At 39.4% G+C, this 21,489-nt stretch overlaps 1 protein-coding gene across 1 annotated transcript in view; it reads right to left on the reverse strand.

Annotated features, from left to right (window-relative positions):
* CDC123 (cell division cycle 123) overlaps positions 1–21,478 on the reverse strand; it is a 32,970-nt gene extending 11,492 nt beyond the window's left edge. Inside the window, exons 1-9 of the mRNA XM_048302732.1 lie at positions 21,303–21,478; positions 19,345–19,416; positions 17,444–17,498; positions 16,646–16,678; positions 14,174–14,269; positions 13,351–13,457; positions 7,123–7,171; positions 5,430–5,505; positions 2,334–2,456 (exon numbers count right to left, since the gene is read on the reverse strand). Coding sequence (XP_048158689.1) covers positions 2,334–2,456; positions 5,430–5,505; positions 7,123–7,171; positions 13,351–13,457; positions 14,174–14,269; positions 16,646–16,678; positions 17,444–17,498; positions 19,345–19,416; positions 21,303–21,376 — 685 coding nt within the window. The 5' untranslated portion in view covers positions 21,377–21,478. The remainder of the gene's footprint in view (positions 1–2,333; positions 2,457–5,429; positions 5,506–7,122; positions 7,172–13,350; positions 13,458–14,173; positions 14,270–16,645; positions 16,679–17,443; positions 17,499–19,344; positions 19,417–21,302) is intronic.
* Between the last annotated feature and the right edge of the window lie 11 nt (positions 21,479–21,489).

Here is a 21,489-nt window from a genome sequence, read left to right on the forward strand (position 1 = left end):
GCTGACTGACCACATCCATGTATGTAACGCTTAATCTGACATTTCATGCGAAGCTGCCTGAGCTGAGGGCAAACCACAACTCCAAAAGCCGAAGCCAGGCACGTAGCTGGTTTTTACCATGCAGCCTAAAAATCCACACAGCTTTTGCACAAGCGCAGTTGCATCAATGCAAAAGTCACTCCAGGATTAAGGGCTCCATTTTCCCAGGAAGACAAGCCCTCAGTGGCTAAGCCAGTCATCAATGCAACGGGGAGAACAGGAACCCAGGATTTCTTCTCCAGCTGTTCAACTGAACTTAATGCCTGTACCACATCCTCTCCTTAGTTATATCCCAAAGATATCCCTTGCATCTGATGGTTTCTATAGTGAGCTTAAAGCAAGCCCATGCCAACCACTGAGGCTAATGGTATTTATTGGGATTCACAGCTTGGGATTCAGACCGATTGCACACTGAGGACTGGTTCAGGACACTCACAAACACTGAACAAGAAGGAAACCTCAACTGTTCCCTCTCCTTAGGGATCACCTCAGAGCAGGAGTGTCCCGTGCCAGTGAGACTGTAGTGAAACTTCACCAGAAACTGCTCAAAACAGAGGGAAAGCCAAAGCCCAGCTCTGCAGTATCGACACCTCCAGAGCCCTGCTCTTACTGAGCCCTTATCAAAGGTATTTAGAAGGTTCTAACATAATTTAGAAGCATTTATAAAGCATTCACCCATCTGTTATCCTACTGCTCTGACTCTGCAATGCTTCAGCTGCTCTGACTCAACTCTTCCATCTGGAGATGCTACCAGACCAACTGGAAAAAGCAGTGCAAACAGCATCAAAATCCCCAATGAAACAAGAAGTCAGGAAAAAAGCTGTAATACCTTTCCTTTTAAAAGCAAACAAACAAGCAAACCCAGATTTTTATTGTTAACAACACATATGCTACCAGGCAGTGGATCAAGGGAGATGATGGGGGAATAAATGAAATGTGGTAAAAAAAAAAACACCCACAAAACCCCAGAAAACATTTTCTGCGTGGCATTTCTCTGCAGATGGACTAGCATTTAGTGCCTAAGAATAAAAGGTTAACAAACCTTCATCCCAGAAGGTTGCCCTGAAACCTCCTTTTTCCTTGAGGCAACTCAGATGGCATCCTTTATATAAGATGACATTTCAGACCTTTCAGTTCACCTGACAGCCATTTCAGAGCCTAAATCTAGGCATCAATTTCCAAAAATAGTGCCCTGAATTCTTATCTATCAGTTGATTACATACCAGCTAAAATTACATTGGAACACAGAGGAAAATTAAAAGGCAGTAATCAGAATGCGAGATCTATATGACTGATCTTACTTCAAAATGTAAGGCTATGGACTTATTAAATTAGTGTACTGATTCCACTGGTCTTCTCCAAGCAGCAGTTCATGACAACTCTTCTGGACTGAAATAAAGAAGCTCTGCAGAATCAAATTGTTAAGAATTTTAATATAACTGAGACTGGCACCTGAAGGTACCTTTTTCAGACAGTCAGAGAGGACAGATCTACTTGACTGCTCTGGTGGCTCAGTAAAACAATAATGTTAAAAACCCACCTACAGGCTGATTTTTTCAAAGCTTTAGAGATGACAATAAACTGCCAGAAAATTCTTATGCTTATGGATTTACTAAGCTGAGGTTTGGTCCACACCAGACCTGATTTAAATTTCTTCGTCATGTTTTTCACCACTATTGATCACCCATCACAATGCAACACCATTCAATTCTCACTAAACCATGTTAGAAAACTATTTCAAATCAAATTTGCAAAGGACTTCACATTTAAAGAACAAGACAATTTACTTGGGCTGATTAGATGCATCAATATGGCCTTTATTCAAAGTTTCAGCACCAAACCTGGTGTGCATTGACATTCTAGGAGAAATAATTAAAACTTCTTGAAAAGAACCTTAAAAATCCTTTATTCAAGGAATACATCAATAATTCAGCAGCAAACATCTGACAACATCTTTTTAAACAAGTATTCTTCTTACTAAATGCCTTTTGTCAAGGATCTCCTACCTCACTTTTCTGGTATAAAAAATATTTTCAAGTATAAGGAGAAAAAGCCTTAAAAAAAAAAAGTTATTATGCGTTCTGAAGGGATCTTTCACTCATTTGTGTTTTCTTGAAGAGCTCCAGCCATTCATTCAGCGTTTTTTTGTTGCCAATGTAATTCCAAACCTTTGCTGCTCCACGTGCTGTAGCCACGAGAGCTTTCAGACTCTCCCCAAGTTAAAGAGAACCAAGCCCTGTGAAAGCAACAGTTATGAAGAGATGCATACCCACAGATACCATCAAGATACTTACAGTCTTCATCCAAGAATTTATACTGTATGTGTTTCTTGAAAAACTCCTGTATGGATCTACAGATCTCCTCGTGTTGCTTAGAGATGTGATCGTAGTACTGGGTGTAGTCCCTCTGGGATATACCTGTTAATAATTTCAGTTAATTATAATTATGAAGAGCTCTGGGCATGCAAAAAAACCAACCAGAAAAATACATTTATCAGACACAGAAGATTGGGTTTTCCCAACTTTTTACCATTATCAGTAACTTACTGTTTGGCTTTATTCTGCTATGCCTGAAGTACTTCCATTAGGAATCTCTTCCTTGAACAGCTCTGTTCTACAGTTTGTGAAGATCACTTTCTATGTACATGCTTTCACTATTTTAAAGTGAATTTCAGGAGGAACCTTTGCCTGTGTTTAAGTTTCCAGCTCCTGTCTTTTCCTTTCAGTTTTATTCCCTTCGGTTACTGTGGTCAAAAACCTTGTTCTGCACATCACACGCAGGGACCGCAATTTGGAACCATGAAATGCCAGGGGTGGAAGCTAAGCTTGCACATTAGCAATGATGATAGATCCTTGGATACCACAGATGCTCATTTAACTTATTTTTTAAGTGCAGAATAACACATCCCTGTTTGATAAGGCACTACAGGTGAAACCTTAAACCCCAAAATCAGTGAGATGGCATGCAGGCCAGTACCTTAGTGCTCCCATTTGCTCCCTCAAGGGCTTTCTTGCCTGTGTGGCACTAGACAAACCATCCTCCTACAAGTTCTTAATTTCACACATTTGTCTACAAGACAATGGTTTAAAATGACATCAACAGGATTATACACTTGCATGCATCTTGAGTGACAAGAGTTCTCACACAGGATGTGTCTACATAAAACATTGCAATACCCTGCTTGACAAATGTCAAATCCAAGACCTGCCCCATTACTGCAGAATGAGTAATTCAGGCTATTTACATACAAAAAGAGAATTCCCCAAGGAAGATGTATCAGTGACGGTTAGTTTGCTGTTTTAACCATATACAAAACACAGAGTTTTACTGTAAGACAATGCTGACTACCTCCAAAGATGTGCTCTTTTTAAAAAAGTTCATATAAAAACTTTATGATGTCAGTGGAACTTTGAATTTTTAATACAACTGCAAAGCTTAACTTGAGCCTAAAAAACAACCCAAGAGATGATGGTATCTCAGGGGATGCAGATGTGTAACTGGAAAATCATTCACTACACTGCAAGTATCACTCTTTAGTTTGACTGACAGGCTTATTAATTTTGAGAGCATGGGAACTGGGAACACATTGTGAAAAATCTTGGAACTACATTCAGAAATGCAGCTGGAGTGCTAGCTAAAAAAAAATTATTGGCAGATCTACTAGGTTTCAAAACCTAGTCATGAAATGCACAGTGCTTAATTATCCAGTGTACAAATGCTTTGAGGTATTTGAAAGTAAATATTAGTATATATATAAAAATATGTTCTATGATAAATCTACATTCAAATGTTTTAGAGGTTATTACAGCAACGTGTATCTCTGGCAGGTGTGGTGTTCCATCACAGAACAGGATAGGATTCAGGTCTTTTCCCATCAAAAAGCTCTGTCAGGAGCCATTAAGCAATACTGACTTAATGGGACACCTCTGCTGCTAGGAAGATAAATCCTGTTACAGAGAGCTGTAATACACTTGCAACTGGCATAAATGGAGAGAAAATAGGAAGATGAGCATAGGAGCACCAGAAGGAACAGACAAATAAAAGGGCTTAGGAGAACGGTGTGTGTTGACAGCACCTGGATTAGCACAGCTCAAAACATCTATGTGCAGCTCCATAGGAAACTCAGATCAGGAAACAAGGAACAGGGAGTGTGTTCCCAAAGGTTCACAGACTGGATGCAGCAACAAATTGCTGACAGCTCCCAACAGGTACAAAAAGGCACAGCCAAAACAAGCCCACAATCACCATGCCGAGAAGACAGGAGAAACAATGAGAACTACATCGCCAATATCCCTGGCCTTCCATATCATCACAAGGAACCCTGAAGAGACCACTTGTAGATATGGAGCTTGGTGCTTGTGAATTTGTAGGCATGAGAGAGGCAAAGTGAGCAAACCTGGTTTTATCCTAAAGCAAAAAAAAACCCACCTTCCTTCCTGTAAAGTCTGGATTTGCTCCACCACTGCTAAAATATTTCCTTGTTAGAAGAGTTCAGGCAGAATGATTCAACCTTGTTAAGAACAAATGCGCACTAATCCTGTGTGCTATTTGAGTTTCTGTTCATCTCTAAAGATTGCATGGTAGACCACACCAAAACCAAACTCCAGAGTAGTACTTAGCCTGAAATTAAACCCCTCAATTCAAGCACCTTTATGTACACTAGGTATCTCATTTCTTGCTATAGTCAGCAGGGAATAGTCAACACAACCAGAAGAGTAAAACTGAGCTAAATTTACCATAAATTACCCTAAATTTACCCTACTCAGCTGCCTACAACACATGCTCTAGCACAATCTGCCTGTTCTCCAGCTGCCAGAGGTCTCCCAATGCACCCACCAGCTCTGCAGGCTGTGGATGGATACCCTGGCTCTTCAGTGCCACTTGAAATGTTTTACATTTAGGATTCTGTACCTGAGTAACAGAACAACAGGTTCTAACTAAGCTACAGTGAATTTAACATAAACTCAAGACACTTCCCAGACCTGTGGAGATGTTCTGACCTCCCCAGCTTTCTGCATATAATATCCACATGGGGTCATGTATTTGCAACACAACACACAACTGCCTCTGTATTCATTCTGCAAGTTGGAGATGATGTAATTTGCTCCTGAATCACTCACAAAACTGCCTTTGGGTGAAGTTTCTGAATTAACAATGAAATTAAGAATATTCCCACTGTAATGGTGAGCATGCTGTGTTATCAGGCTTTCAAATACAGTGGAAAGTGAGATGTGGCAAACCACATTTTAAATTACAGAAAGAATAAACCATTAATTTCAGAAATGAGGCGTGAAAAGAAAGAACTCTCTTCAGATTTAGCTCTCATTCAAGAAAGCAGAGAAACTCCTCAAAACTTCATCCAATAATTTTGTTTTTAAGAAATTCCTTACCTAAAAGCTTGTTTTCCTTAACAAAGCATCTGAATTCTGCACCAGGGATTAGTTCACACCATTTGCGAAGAACAAGCTGTGGAGGAAAAACAAATGACAAAGTATTGTTTCAGAAAAGTAACAGCGTCCTTTTGTCAACAGGTCTGCCTTTCAGAGCTACAGTTTTGCTGTAATGATAAAATGACCACTGATACTAAAAAACAAAACAATCTTAAACTGCAGTTCACATAATCATCTTTGCAAATATTTCAAAGCAATTAGATTTAATATTAATTTCAGAGAATCACAAGATGCTTTCAGTTGGATGGCATCTCTAAAGACCATATAGTCTAAACTAGCCTAAAGCAGAAAGGTTCAGATTGGACGTAAGAAACCATGAGGACTGTCAAGCATTGGAAGAGCTCCCTTACAGAGGTTGTGCAGCCTCCACCCATTGAGGTTTTCACACCAGATTTTATAAAATGCCACGCAAGACAGTATGATCTCATTCCTTACCCAGCTTTGAGCATGAGGATGGACTAGACACCTCCCAAGGCTCCTTCCCACCTTAATTATCTTATGCTCTTCCACTTTGTACAGTATTTATAACTGTGAAATCATTTATGAAACAACTTCCAAGTTACATTAATGATAAAGCATGGAAAATAAAAACTCTGATGTACAACACAACAAATCTGTCATGGAATTGGCAGAAAGTTGCTCCCTAGTCAAAGGAGCTGATGAGCAGAATTAAATTTATCCAAATCAACATCTATTCTGGTACACACCCAAGCAGAATCCTGTGACGCCTTTGAAGGCGCAAACCAGTTAAAATAAGGACACGGGATAGAAATAGAAAGCAAACTATTATAGTCAATAGGACAGACTGCCTGGGAATTAAAGCATCTCTCTGGCACTTTCTCAAGTTTCTGCATTTCCTAAGCTGAAATATTCAGAAGGATCCATGGTTTTCAAGGCCCAGTTACTGCTACTGGGTGCTGGAAACTCCCAACACCTTTAAACTGCAGCAGAAAGCTTCAGTAACCAGAGATGACATTCCTAACTACAGTGTAAACATGAAACTCTTTTTTCCAACTTTTAGATGTTCTGTATCTTTAAAGCACACTTGATAGTGCTTTAAAATAAAACAAGGTTCATTCACTTTTCAAAAGCCCTTTAAGCCCACAGCATGATGACAAATGTTATATTTACATAAAAACTATTATTAGAGAGATGACTAGATGTTACCATAAGAAAAGCAGCTCCATATTAACAGTTTATAGCATCTCTAGCTGAACATTTTGATCTGGTAACAAACATAGGAAAAATAAGATGTGACAGACCACTTCAGTTCAGGATGTCCTCAGGCACTGCAGCAAGCCTCAACCTTGGTAACCTCAGTGTGATGTTCACAAGCAGCTCACCATCAAGAATATATGACTTTGAGCTACTGAACTTGTCTTTCCTGTCAAAACCTGACAGACATGAGAGTACATTGCAAGGAAGCTTCTCAAGTCTGCACTTTAGCTCACCTGATCTGCAATTACATGAACTTCTTATGACCTGCAGTGCCGAACCAGACTTCCCCTCATATCCAAAGCAACATGAATAAAACAAACATAACACATTTTATGGACACAAACCCAAGCACAAATGTCACCCAGACTGTGGACAGTTCTTTTAAATTACTTAGAAATCATGAAAGAAGTCCTACCTCGTAGTTCAAGGAAGGATCAGGGGAATCATCAGTACAGTGAATAAATCTAGAAAAGTAAGGCACAGGCTTCAAAATCTGCTTTACATGTAAGATTTTAGCCATAGTGAGAAAAATACCCCCAAATGGTGAAACATGAAAACTACTGTTAAATTATTTCCAGTATGCACAAAACAAGTAAAGGCAATACATCAACAACAACCCTCCTTTTAACAATTATCGGGGAAAAAAAAAAATCACCTCTTTTCTTCTAGCGCAATTTGGAAGCACTTAAATCTGGACAGGGATGTGTCCAAAATGTATTTACTCACTGTTGATTTATTTCTGTTTGAATCAACAGTGCTGCTCCTTTCCCCTTGTATTGTTATGTTGGCTTAACTGGATTCTCAAAAAACCCAACAAACTTGAACAATCTAATCCAGTTTCACTGCAGCATGTTTTTTTCCCAAGTACTTTTAATGTTTAACTTCCCAAACCACAGAACAGAGACTCATTATCATGCCTTACAGCAGTTCATTTCTATGAATAAAGGATGCAAAACAGCAATGCTGCTCAGCATTTCTGATTCCATAGCACGGTATCTTTCTAAATTAAGAGCCTTAAGAAATACTCTTACAAATCTCTTGAGAGTGGGAATAAACAAAACTATTTCCATAACTGCACGCAGATGTCAAGGTTTTGTCCCTTGTGAGTAGCTGACACTGTGGGTCTCCTTTCAGGAACTAGCAAGAATGGAGGCAGTTATAAGTGAAGTCAACTTCCACATACCTTTTGGTCATTTTACAGTAAACCTCGCAATAGATTCTGTAACTTTTAGAAGGAATTCACAAAAGAACATGTGTTTTCCTTTGAATTCTACTCCTTAACCTTAGTGGAAACAAACTACTCGGAAGCACGGGACTGTGTTAAGGGTTACTGCTGAGCAATAGTCCTAAATGCAATATTTATAGGATCTCCTTTTGGCAGTGAACTTCATTCAGCAACCCAAAAGTCTCACATAAACATTGCATTTGTAAGACATGGCTGCCCAGCCTTCGGTTTGAAGTGAAGAGCTATCGTAAGAGTTCATTCTGTATGCTGCCAGCAGAAATAAATTTCACACATTTTAGTTTAGACTTTAATATCCACAACGCACAGAAAAGTAGGGCAATACAGGCAGGCTTTCCAAAAGCACAGTGATCAAACACATCATATTTATATCTGTAAGCCTGTGTAAACAGATAACATCCTTCAACTACAGTTTGGATTCCCCGCAATTTAAGATCTGTCAAGGCAACAGAAACAAACCCATGAGAGCTCACAGTTTTCCTAGACTCAGAATTCCTCCCTTACTAGAGTATACGCCTATCATGCTGAAGAAACTATCCCACACACACATAAAGCCAATAACAAACTGTATCTATAAAGGCAGCACATGGAGTTTTACAGTCCCTGCACATGAGGACCTGTATTACCCCTCACAGATTCCATATCTGAGATCAAGGTACCTGCAATCTGCTTCATTCCAATAACACACACAGTTTTCCAGCAGTTAAAAAACCCCAGCCTTATAATCAAAATTATTCCCTAACTTGACCCTCAAATATTTTGGCAAAGACCTATGTGGGGAAGGATGGTTCCACTTCCCTTGTAAGTCAGAAAATGAAATCAGGTGCCATCCCAAGCCCCACAGACTGTGCAGGTGTTGCTGCAAAATCAAGCAAACAGGCAAAATGACAAATACAGGCAAAAATACTGCAAGTCACAGTAAGGGTATTTTTCTTGAGCCTTAATGCCAGAGGACTGAGTACAAATGAGGACAAAGTGGGAGAACACAGTGGAAGACAAAACAAACTCATGTGTCTGTAATGTAATTTTCCTTCTAAATATTATGAGTTTTCATCGACAAAAGATCACCTCTATTTAGGGGTAAATTTTGGGCAACTTGAGGCTGCAATTTTATACTTTTTACCAGCTTATTGTAGCATTTACTGTTGAGGCCCATGTGAACTCATGTATTACAGATGGCTTTTTGATCACCAGAGGCACAACCCTAAGTGGGGTGTCTTCAACCCACATCCTATTCAGGTTTGGACATACTTGAAAGAACAATCAGAAAGATTTCAGGAAGCTCAAATTGAGACATGCCTGGGCTGTATTTTCTGAAGCCTCTGAAAACTGTAATTTTGAATGCCACAGGTGAAGGGAAACTGTTTTGCTGTGTTGTGGTCAACAGCTTTTTTACAGAGTTATACACAGACATCAAGACCAGAAGGATCAAGATCTCTTTATATGTGGCAGCTCTGTGTCAAACTCCAAATGCAAATACTTGACCACTTGACATGCTACACAAAGCCATTATGCAGGTCAGTTTTCAATACTGAAAAAAGCAATTTAAGAAGGTTTGCAATTTTCTCCAGTACCTACCCTGCTAAGAAAGCCATGAACTCCTCTGCAAATCACTGAGATAATTAGGAACTATTATGAATATGATGAGAATTATAAAATTTATTCTGTACCTGATACTTCCCTGCTATTATCTCAGTTTATTTTAAAACCGTATTTAAAAAAATATAAGGAGAAGCTTTTAACAGCCTTTGAACTGTATCTTTATTCCTTGAATATTGAACCTTGCTGGAACTTTGAGGACTAAAAGAAATAGGAAATTCATGCGCCACTCAGAATCTTGTACTACACTGTAAATTGCTAGGAAAAATGGGGCGAGAGTAAAACCCAGAGGGAAAAAAAATCATCATCAAAGGCCTCGTTTTCCACATCCTCTCATGTGGAACTGCCTACCTTGAAACAGCTTATATTAAAGCCTAAACTAACAGCTCCTGTTCCTGCAAAAAGATACTGGAGTGCCAAGGCACATTCTTCATGATCCAACACTGCCTCCTATGTTCTGTTAGGAGAACACAGGCTGTTATTCCTCCACATCGCAGAAAAACTTTGAAATTTCCCTACAATTTGGAATTCAGTATTAAAAGCATTAAGTTTGGCATCAGAAATGTTGTCAGAATGCAGGGGCATTATCACATCATTAGAAGTACTGCTAATATTTCTACCAGTCTCAAGGTGGGCAGTCAATCATGTTTTAACAAAATACAGTCCACCCATTCTAACAATAAGGCAGAAAACTGTGTTCTATACCAATGTATCCACCAGGGTTATACAGAGCTTTTTGCTCAAAAGAGGAGTTGTAATCACTTAACAGAAATCCCAGTCAGAAAGGGATTTTTTTAATCACATATACACAACAGTAAGTTTCTGAAAGCCTACATTAATGCCTGGAAAGTTAAGATCACACCACCCACAAGATTTTTTGTGAACTCAGCTAAGTAAAAATACAATGCTGACTTTGAAGCAGAAACAGCATCAACTGCATTAATGAGTACATCACTCTGAAGTCCTTGTTAATTTATATAAAATTAACAAGCAGGGAAGTTAATTCATTTGTCTGAACTTTTCAACCAAGGTGCCAACATCATGACAGAATCCAAACTTTTAAAACAGTCAAAGCAATTTAATCATGCTCAGTAAATCTGCACTGAGTCCATATTTTTTAATAGTTTGTATTGAAGCATTAGATGGTTGAAGTTTTCTTGAAACTTGAGACAGTTGAGAATTACAACAAGGGCATTCCCTGACCTGAACAATGTTTAGAGGCAGATAGGAAATGGGAGAGGAAGAAAAAGGCAAAGAAAGTTGTTTGCCTTAAGTCCTGCATCACTGGCTTCAATTTCTAGATTAAAACACAGACCTACAAATTGCCATTGCAGCATGTTCATCATATTATGACCCATTAAGTGGATATTTAAGTTCATACAATTGAACAGGAAACAAGCCAACAACAACAAAAAAAGGATATTCAGCATTTGAGCTGTTACTTATGCAGGGCAAGAAACTTTTAGACCATACTGAGTATTATTGATGAAGTAGAAATATAGTGCATTTATCCTCCATCCAAGTAGTCCTTCCAAGGGATTTGGATGCATTTTGTATGTAATTTTCATTTGTTCAGCACTTCAGGTTCTTATGCCAGCTACATTTTTAATCTCTGCTTGCTAAGGACTAGTGAACTGGCAGCTAATCAATAGTATAATTAATGACGACCACTGTTCCGATTTAGCAATAATCATTGCCCTGCTTGGAGACATTTTGTACAAACAACTTTTTAATTTAGAAATACCAAGCAGAGACTGGACAATGATATATGCTTAAATCAAGTATGACATATTCATAAATTACAAGATACAGAGAGACCAAGGTGATTTCCCACAGTCATGTCATAAGCTTTACTTATTTACCACCTTAGCTGAGCTGTGCTATCTGGTGGTTTTATCACACTGGGAAAGGAACCTAAACGGACTGAAGCAGTGGAGTTGGAGGTTTTACCTTTTGCAAGAAGTTATTCTCCCACAGCAGGATCAAGAGAAGGGAGTGTGCCTGCTCAGCCACTACTGTTCTTGTGTGAACTTAAGCTGAAATCACTGATGGTTCAAGGCAACGGCCATGCTGTGAAACCTCAAACCACAGCAACTAGAATGTCTTCGCTGCCCCTCCCACCAAGCCAGTGCTGACTGCAGGGGGCGAAGCGAAGAGCTGAGGCACTGACTGTAACTGATCCAAGATTAAACCTGACAGAAAACGCACTGATTTCAGTATCAGTGAAGGTGGTTGAACCAATTCATTCTACCATACAATGAGTTGCCACATCAAGTGGCGCTTGCTGAACACTTGCTTGTCTCCCAGACTCACTAGAAAACAGTTAACCAAACAGGATTTCTGCAAGGAGCTCTGGGTACTTTTTGCTGGACCTCTTTATACATGAGGACAGTAAATACAAACCCCATATTATTTAATATTCACAAAGGGATGATGCAAAGTGTGCAGTTCTTTTCAGACCTACAAGAATCACTCCTCAAAGTCATTGCAACGAAGGAGACATTAAATTTTACTGCTCGACCCTCCAAGCAAGCCATCCTCCAGACACCCCACCTCGCATTAGGGGAAACCATGAGAAGCAGCTCCTTGCTAAGGCACCAAAGACTTCTGAGAATTCACTCACCTCTGAAATGTAAACTACAGATTTCTCATCTCCCCAATCCCTTTCATTCTCTCTACTAGAATCACAAATTATCAATGCTCAATTGCTTCCCAAGCCAAACATATTTTTCAAACTGTTTTATCACTCCAGCATCTTCTCCCTTCCTCCTCAGTCTCTTCCCCAGCACCTCATGACATTGCAGGTCAGGCATGATGGAAAACCCAACATCAGAACTGGACTGACATCCTTGCTGTCAACAGCCCCTTTTTTTTTTCCCGTGTTCCAAAAAACTGGGGGAAGAGAGTCATTAGAGTTGCAGGAATAAAAAAGAAGCAGTTGCACAGCACTAATGCAACTGGTTTCACACCTTAAAAAGAAAATTTTTATCAAGACATAAGCCACTTGACATGAAACTTATACCTGTTAACCCACTATAAGGCACCTAGAACAACAGCTCTGCATTTGACTGAGTCTCCTAAATAATTCAGTAATGTAAATAAGCATTGAATAATTACTGGAAAACAATCTCTCAGATACCAAGCCATGGATTGCCCCTTTTCTTTGATATTCTACTTGTCTGGGGAACAAAAAAAAGTAACCATAGTAACAGAAGTATCAACTCCAATAATTTCATTTTCTTTCAGAAAAAGGCTGTATTTTAGAAATGAGTGACATAAATCAATGAGATGCAGGTACTACAGGAGGAAACTGCTCCAATACAATTAAGTACTCCCTTCATGTGAGCAGATAAAAATAAACCCCAAGCACATAATATTTTTAATTTTATCTGTAATTGCTATCCTTAGTCACTTGGAATGTATTTGTTCCAAGAGCTACAAGAACTTAGGTTCAGAACGAGCCCTAGAAATACGTTACCAGAAATCTTAGACATGTTCCAGGCAGCCACAGAAACCTCAACAACTTTAAAATACGGAAAGGACATGGTAAAGTCACACTGTATTACCATAAGAAGTGGCACCAATAAGGACAGTAGCAACAAGTAAACACCAAGAGGGCTGGGAAGGCAAAAAATCCCAAGAATACAACACAACTTGCTCTGGAAAGCTACTAAAAAAAATGGTCTTCATCCATAGTGCCATAGCACATTGGTTGCATGTGCTACCTTAATACCTTTCTGGTTTGCTTCTGGTTTTTTCTGGCTGTGTATAACTAAGATTGTCTGCTGGAAATCTACTTACGGCTGAGTGAGGTCACGAGTTATGAAGTCTGAACTCTTGAAGAGGAGGAAGATGTCACTGAGAGCTTTACATTTCAGAGAGCTGTTCATTGCTATCCAGTAGGCATCCTAAAGAAACAAGATTATCCACAAATGTACCTTTACTAGCAGGAAGGAATGCAGGCTGCAGGTCTATCTAAATATTATGCAACATTTGAAATACACACAGAATTATTTTTTTTATTTCGAGGAAAACTTCATTAATGGTTAAAAGAGACACAATAGTTACTGTTTTTCTTATGAATACTCTGATGAAAGCAGGGCAAATCCATTTGCAAAACTAAGTTACTGCTTCCAGGAACTTTCTTGGAATGCTTGATTGAACACAGTGACTCTTGAGAACACAAAACAACAATATTTGGGTGCACCCATCCTTATGGTATAGTTAAGAGTACCTAAAAATAACTAGAGGCAAGTTTATTGCTTTTTTAAAAATTGTGGGGCTTTTCATCTTTATCCCATGCAAAGTTTTCAACTAGTATCCTAAACAGAGAGCCTGACCATCGCACAACCATCTGTGACCAGGATATAGGGTTTGAGATAAGAAAGCCAGTGCTGCCTTGCATCAGCCTCCCCAAACATGCACCATGACCGTCTAGTGATAGACAAGATATCAGTGAAATGGTTGATTAAAGAATCCACCACTTCACGGATATATTGTCTATCACTTCTTCCTTCATCAGAAGCACTAGTCTCTTCCTCCTTCCAATGCATTTAGAGAAAACAAACACAAACCACTCTGTATGACAACATCTCTTAAAAGTTTTGGGAGTCAGCATTCTTACCCTTGGAGCACTCCAGTTGAGTTTAGGAAAAACACTGCCACCCAAGGAACTTATTGCTTCCTGAACTTTAGCTGTGAACTCGGGAAATTCTGGTGCCTGAACGAAGAACAACAGCAAAAATATCAGTTTCAATACATTTAATAGTGAAGTTTAGCCATCTACTAAATATTACTAGAGATCCATACTCCAGAAGAAATATGTCCAAAATCAGTATGAACCCCAGAAACATAGTGTATAATAAAATCACTTAATCAAATCTGGTACTAGCAAGTACCATGAACTTCAGGAGAAAACCCAAAACTTCGTAACATTCATAATGAAATCTGCAACAGCTGGCAAAAAATACAAGTCAAATAACCAAACCTTAAACGCTTACCTATGGGTTTATACCCTGTGGTAGATTATTGTATACAAATAAGATCCAGTAATATTTAAACTTTTAAAGAGCAATTTTAGAATTAAGCATCTCATAGGCAATTTGAATAACAGCTCTTCCTTTAAGCTCTAGTTTTATAAAATGTTAGTAATACTTTAACCCATCAGCTCTTAAATTAGGTCTTCAAAGTAGCTGCTTAACAATATATTAATTCCAAATTGAGGACACACTGCAAAGGTTGGACTAGAAAACCTTGCCTTGTAAAGAACATTGAAAATGTAAGATTGAGGTAAAAAAAACCCCAGCTCTTCAGGTTGCTCCAAACTCTACCCTGAATGTGGTGCTATAGATAAAAAACAGGTTGCTGACCTTTAAAATAATACAAAAGGATTTCAAGCATATGTCAAAGATCTTTCATGTAACAGGATTTATAGCAAGAAGTATATAAGAACACTATTTCTGCCTACTTATAAACTCAATTCAAAGGTAACTTCTAGGCTAAAGCTAATTGATGCTTCTTAAACAACAAAGCCCTCACAGCCAAACAAGTGAATAAAAAAACCTCATACATTCTGGAATCTCCTCACTGCAGCTTCCCCAGATGCAAACACTTGAAAAAACCTTCTCACATTTTAGTGCAATGACCTAGACTGAACTTCAAACATTCTGAACCTCCCCTTTGTACATTACCTAGTCTCCATGGGAAACTACACTTAGAAAACTGAAAAAAACACTTCTCTTATTTATTTTTAGACATTCAGTCAATTCTAGAAACTGTTCCTGCAAGAAGTAAAACTCTTCATTCACTGCATTCTGATCCAAGCTCCTCTTGTTTTGACAGGAATCGGGAGTCCTACTATATATGTAATACCAGCACATACTAAGCCTCCTCGGGAAAATGTTACCAACGTGTCACTTGATTAACACAAGGGATAAATATACACACAAGAGGAAAGTTCTAAAACTGCATAAACAAGCTAGACTCCATCATTTCCTGAATTTTGAATGCTTGACTTTGTAACCATCAATATTAATGCAAGTTATTTTAAAAACAGGATTTTCTGCCCCTCTACTTCCCTCATGAGAAAGCTGTAGACTTACCTAGATACAGTAGAGTCATTTGACCTGTGTTCTTCTGACAGGTTAAATACCTCTTAATTATGTAATTCCTTATTGTGTTCCATACTATAACAGAACCTGATTCAAAACTCTGGTATTATTTTTTTAGCATCATTACCATGAACTTTGCAAACGATAAGATGGATCCTAAAATCCTCGTTTTAAATAATTTACAATTTAAGGAATATAGTTTATCAAAGGTTAAGTATTTGAACTGAAGATTAATCAGTGTGCACAAATTTGAAATGTATTAAACTCTGGGCTATAAATTCTGTGCTAGCAGAAGCGCACTCAAAGCAGGGTTGTAGTTATATGGCACCTAATCCAACATGAGCAATTCCACACCATGATGAACATTAGGGAGCTAAAGGACTGAAGTCACACTATCAATGGCAGACAAGTACCACGAGTATTTTAACTCTGACAGTGACATGGCAACAGCAAATTTCAAAAAAAGATGCAAGAAAGATCAAGAAAGCCTGGTTTGCATCCATTATGACCCTCATTCCATGCCAGGCACAGTGCAAGGAGACCATAAACACAGGAAAAGAAAAAAAAATTACAGAAAGAGATGTACTTAGGAAGAAATAATGGCATATTAAGAGAAGAGCTGTGAAGATTGAGCTGCAGGGGCTTAGTTTCTTCTGCATCCAGTCTGATTAAATAATTTGGAGATACTCGAAGTGGTGAAAATGAAAGACAGCTATATTTAGAGCTGTACTTCAGTTCATTTCCTACAGTCTAACAAGTGTGTATGATTGTTGGGGATGAAGAAAAGTGTTTTATTTTTAGTTAAATAAAATTAAGCCAGCAAAACTTTCTTGACGTTACAGACATCTACACTGCCATCCATCTAAAATAATCTGAAAAATGTTAAATACAGCAAGAGGTATCTCTAACCAGCAATAAGTTTGTATCACAAGGCTGAAGAAAAGAAACTGCTGACGAACCCACATCGGGCTTTTACAGGACCTTACCTTAAGTGTTGCAGTGTTTTCATCATCTGACCACTGTTAAAAATAAGAACAAATCAAAGGTTACCAGTTTCCTGAGACATCCTTTATAATTTATGAGAACATCAGAATTCATACAACCTCCTACAATACGTAGATCAAATCATTGCCCCAGACAGCACAACATCACCATCCTGCAATTATTTTGGCTGTAAAGTAAGACAGGGAAAATACTGTATATTCAGCAGAAGTTCTACTCTAAAGTATTGATAAAAAGATACCTGTATATTTCAATTGTGATTTATATCAGGAAGATACATTTCAGAACTCAGTCTTCCCTATCTAGAGCTTGTCTCCAGCTCTAGCACTTCCATCATTAGACCCATGATCCATTAGTTTCACTTCTATTTCTTTTTCATCTCCTTGTTGTACCTTCTGTCACATTGTACTTACAACATTTTTCAGTGCTTTTCTTCTAGAATGGCCTTCTGAGTTATTATGCCCTCAGAAACTTTCACTGTTTCTTGAAGTAACTATTCCAAATGTACTCCTAATTTTCCATTTCAACATTCCCTACTCATTATTACAAATGCAATTATCAAGAAATAAAAATGAAAAAGTCTTCCGTGAAAGATCACAGAAACATTTTAAACTTTCCCTGATGTCACAGCATAAATAATCATGTTTCTACGTTTTTCATTGCAACTACCACATGATAATGATTTCTATGAAGGAATCTTCACACCTATAAATAATGCAGAAAAGGTTATACATTCATATTTTTCTTAAAAGACTTGACATTAATTTGCATTTTACACTGACCTGTATCTCCTCTGCATCATCACTCCCCTCCTGAGCGTGACTTGGAGGATCTTCTCTGAAACAAAAAATTAACAGGAAAAAAATCATTAAGCACTGGAGTTTGACTTGACTATATCCATTACATTTCCACAGCATTTCCAGCTGTTGATCTCAAAACGTTTCCATAAGAAGATTAAACTTCAAAACCCTGGCAGAGAAAAATCAGTAAGCTAGTACTGAAAACTGAAGACCAAACACGCTGGCATTAGGACTAGGTCCTACCCTGAACACTTTGCTTCTTTCAAATTAGCAGATCAGTTTTTGATCTAAAACACTGCAATTGAAGCTTTTCAACACCCAGTTAATGATTCTTTTCCAACTTTACTGTAGTCTAACATAAACACAAATTGAACTTTTTTTTTTTCAACAAGTTCAATTTAGATTATGCTTTGCCTCCATACTCCCTTTCCAAGAAAAATTCATAAACCTTGAGTTTCAAATGTTGACCTGTGAATTTCTGGCTCTGAAAAGAAAATGTCCTCAGACTCAGCATACAGACAAAAGAAGAACCTATGGAAAGTGGACAGCATAGCAAACAGGACAAGGTCAAATGTACATCCCTGCCAAAAGTCAATTCTTAGATGAGCTGAGTCTCTGCAGTCCCTCAATGCACTTCCATAGCAATTAAACCATCGATCCAGTTTTTGAGATCTAGAGGTCAGATAGGGGCGCACTGAAGGTTAGAAGCAATCTTGCCCTTGACTGAAAGGAGATCACATTCACTTCTAGCTAAGAAAGTTCAACTCATAGAAAAAAATGGTTTCTAAAAAGGATTTTAACTGCAAACATCTTAAAAATGTAATTTAAGTCAATCATACAGCTGTCCATTACTCCATTGAAGACAGCAAAATTGTAGAACACAGCTGTTAAGTCAAACCCTCAAATTCAGCTTTTCTGAAGGCTTATTAAAATAAACAGCTGCTGCTAAATAAATTGCACAATTCTGCAGAAGCAGGTGACAATACTACTTTTGATCCAAAATGGTTTAAAAAACAATTCTAATTTTCTGGATACCCTTTAATAAGAAAAAGAATTTAGAAAGAAATTAGAAAGAAAAGAATAGAAATTAAAAATTAAATTAAAAAATAAACCCTTTCATCTTTACAAGGCATTTAAACAGCTTCAATTTATAAATCAGAAAAAGCTCCCTTTCACTCACAGCCTCACTGGTTGCTCTGCAAGGGGCAAACTACCAGTTAGGGAATCATGGAATCACTGATTTCTGAGTTTCATCATTAACAAGATGCATGCAGCAACCATTTCACAAGGAGACCACATAGTGAGATCCCAAGCAGAACACAAAGAGCAAGGCCTGGGTTCTTACCAACTGTTCCTGCTATCTATCCATCTCATTCTTCTCCATCCAAAATCCTGGCATGGGTGTACATATGGGACATTCAGCTTTGTCATATGCATGGATTACACGTATGCAAATGATTATATTAAATGTTCCTAATTATTGAGTTTGTATATAGGTTATTTTATTGAGAATTAAACTCAGGTAACGTCACTTCACCCCTGGACTGGCATGGGACAGGTCAAGCCTGTGAATTGGACCTAACACAAACCAGCAGCTGAGCATTCCAGAGCTTGGTACACTCCACAGGGAAAAGCATAGAAAAAATGAAATGGTCTAGCATGAATTGTAGTTCATGGATTTTAGGATTCTTCAGGCAGCAGCAAATCAAGCTGCACTAACAACAGTCAGCCCATTCACATGCTTACACAGTATGAGGTTTACTGCAGTCACACTGGTCAAACTCAAAAACTCATCATGCTCAATACAATATATATATACAAAATGGTGCTGTGAATATAAAACATCATTAATACTTGGAAGCTGAGGACAAAACACGCCTTACCTTCCAGAAACCACGAGTGTTCCATCATCCAGCAAATATTCTTTCACATTCTCTGGCAGGGGAAGTATGACACTGGAAGAAAAATGAAAATCTCTTTAATACCTTATTAATACTTGCTATAATAAAAACCTAGTTGAATAAAATCATTTGGGTTTTTAATAGCACATACTTCAATAACACTATGTTTTATCCTCTAAGAGAACTGTTCTTCCATAGTGTTTCTCCCATCTTATGCCACACCCAAAAAGCAATGCCCATTTTCCCTCCAGGGTACTATAGGACAAAAATTTTAGACTAAATACACAAAAATACCCCACTCCTTCAAAGCTCTAAGAAATTCCAAGTAAATTGTGGGCAGCCTGTGAGAAGGAGACAACAAGTTGCTCAAACTAAAGGTTTCCCTTCTGAAATCCAAACCAAAATTTGGCTATACCATCTTAATGTTCCAAAAATGCAGGACTATCACTAAATGTACCAAAAATAAGCCTGTGTTAAACACTAAAAATCATAAAAGATCAAATGCTTTGATTACTAAAAGCATGATGTCAGCACTTTTTGATCCAACAGGGCAACTGTCCTGACTTTCCTGAGTTACTGGTAGTTCTTGTAACTATCTCGTGACCTGTAGCAGCACCTTAGAACCTGAAGAATTTTCTATGCCTTCCAGAAATACACAGAAACACCAAGTCAGCCACTTGGTTTGGATCTATTCAGTCAGGTTTTTTAAGTAAGCAAGTAGGAACAGCAGTGTGGATAGCAGGATGTGGATAGTAGGAACAGTGTGGGTATCTTCTAATGCTGAGCATGGAGTCACACCAGGAGAGCAGGAAGCACAGGGGTACCTGGCCTGTCCCAGGGCTTCCCAAAACACCCCATCAGAGTGTAGAGGCAAGACCCCAGCTCCCGGGACTGCAGCTGATGGCTCATTCAATCCTTCACCACCTCCACCCCAGCTCTGCCCCACACAGGTCACCTCTATCTCACCCAACCCTGCCCCACCACAAGCAAATTTCCAACCCAACCCAGCCCAGCCCCATAGAATCGGGACCACAGTGGCTCATCTGATCCAACCTCCCTGCTCACGCAGGGCCATCCCAGAGCACATGGCACAGGGCTGTGTCCAGACAGTTCTGGAATAGCTCCAGTGACAGAGACTCCACGCCCTCTCTGGACAATCAGTTTCAGTGCTTGGTCACTGCACAAGACAGAAGTTCTTCCTCATGTTCAGGTGGAACTTCTTGTGCATCAGTTTCTTCCCCTTGCCTTCTATTGCTGGGTGCCACCAAGCAGAGCCTAGTCCACCCTTTGGCACTCCCTCTTTAGATATTTATATGCATTAATGAACTTCCCTCTCAGTCATCTCTTTCTCCTTCCAGTACCTGAAGGGAACTTACAGGAAAGATGGAGCAAGACTATTGACAAGAGCTTGTAGTGACAGCATACAGGGCAATGGGTTCAAATTGTGAGAGAGTCGGTTTAGATAGATATTAGGAAGAAAATCTTTCCTGTGAGGGTGGTGAGGCCCTGGCACAGGTTGCCTAGAGAAGCTATGGCTGCCCCATCCCTGGAAGTGTTCAAGGCCAGGTTGGACAGGGCTCTGAACAACCTGGTCTAGAGGAAGGTGTCTCTGCCCGTGGCAGCAGACTGGGACCAGATAATTTTTAAGATCCCTCCGAACCCAAACCATTCCTTCATTCCCGAGGCTGAACAGGCCCAGTTCCCTCAGCTTTTGCAGTCCCTTAATCATCCACGTAGCCCTGCACTGGACCTGCTCCGGGAGCTCCATGTCCCTCCTGCTCTGAGAACCGGAGGCAGCACTCCAGATGGGCCTCACCAGGGCGGAGTGGAGGGGCAGGACCACCTCCGGCGCCCCACACTCCTCCCCACCCTCACCCCACACCGCACCCCTACGGCCCGCACCGCCTCTCACAGCCCCCGGCGCACCTCGCCGCGCTCACCTGCGGATGGTGACGGCCTTGAAGAGCGGGTACCACACGGAGAACTGGCAGTGCGCCACCTGCTCTTTCTTCATCCTCCTCTTCCTCCTCCTCAACCCGGCCGCTCCCGGAAGCTCCCGCTCCGCCCGGAACCTCCCGCGCAGCTCCGGGCGCTGCCCGGCGCCATCGCCGGCGCACAGGGCTCGGC

The sequence above is a fragment of the Corvus hawaiiensis genome, chromosome 4 (assembly GCF_020740725.1).
Source record: "Corvus hawaiiensis isolate bCorHaw1 chromosome 4, bCorHaw1.pri.cur, whole genome shotgun sequence".
In the NCBI taxonomy this organism is placed as follows: Eukaryota; Metazoa; Chordata; class Aves; order Passeriformes; family Corvidae; genus Corvus; species Corvus hawaiiensis.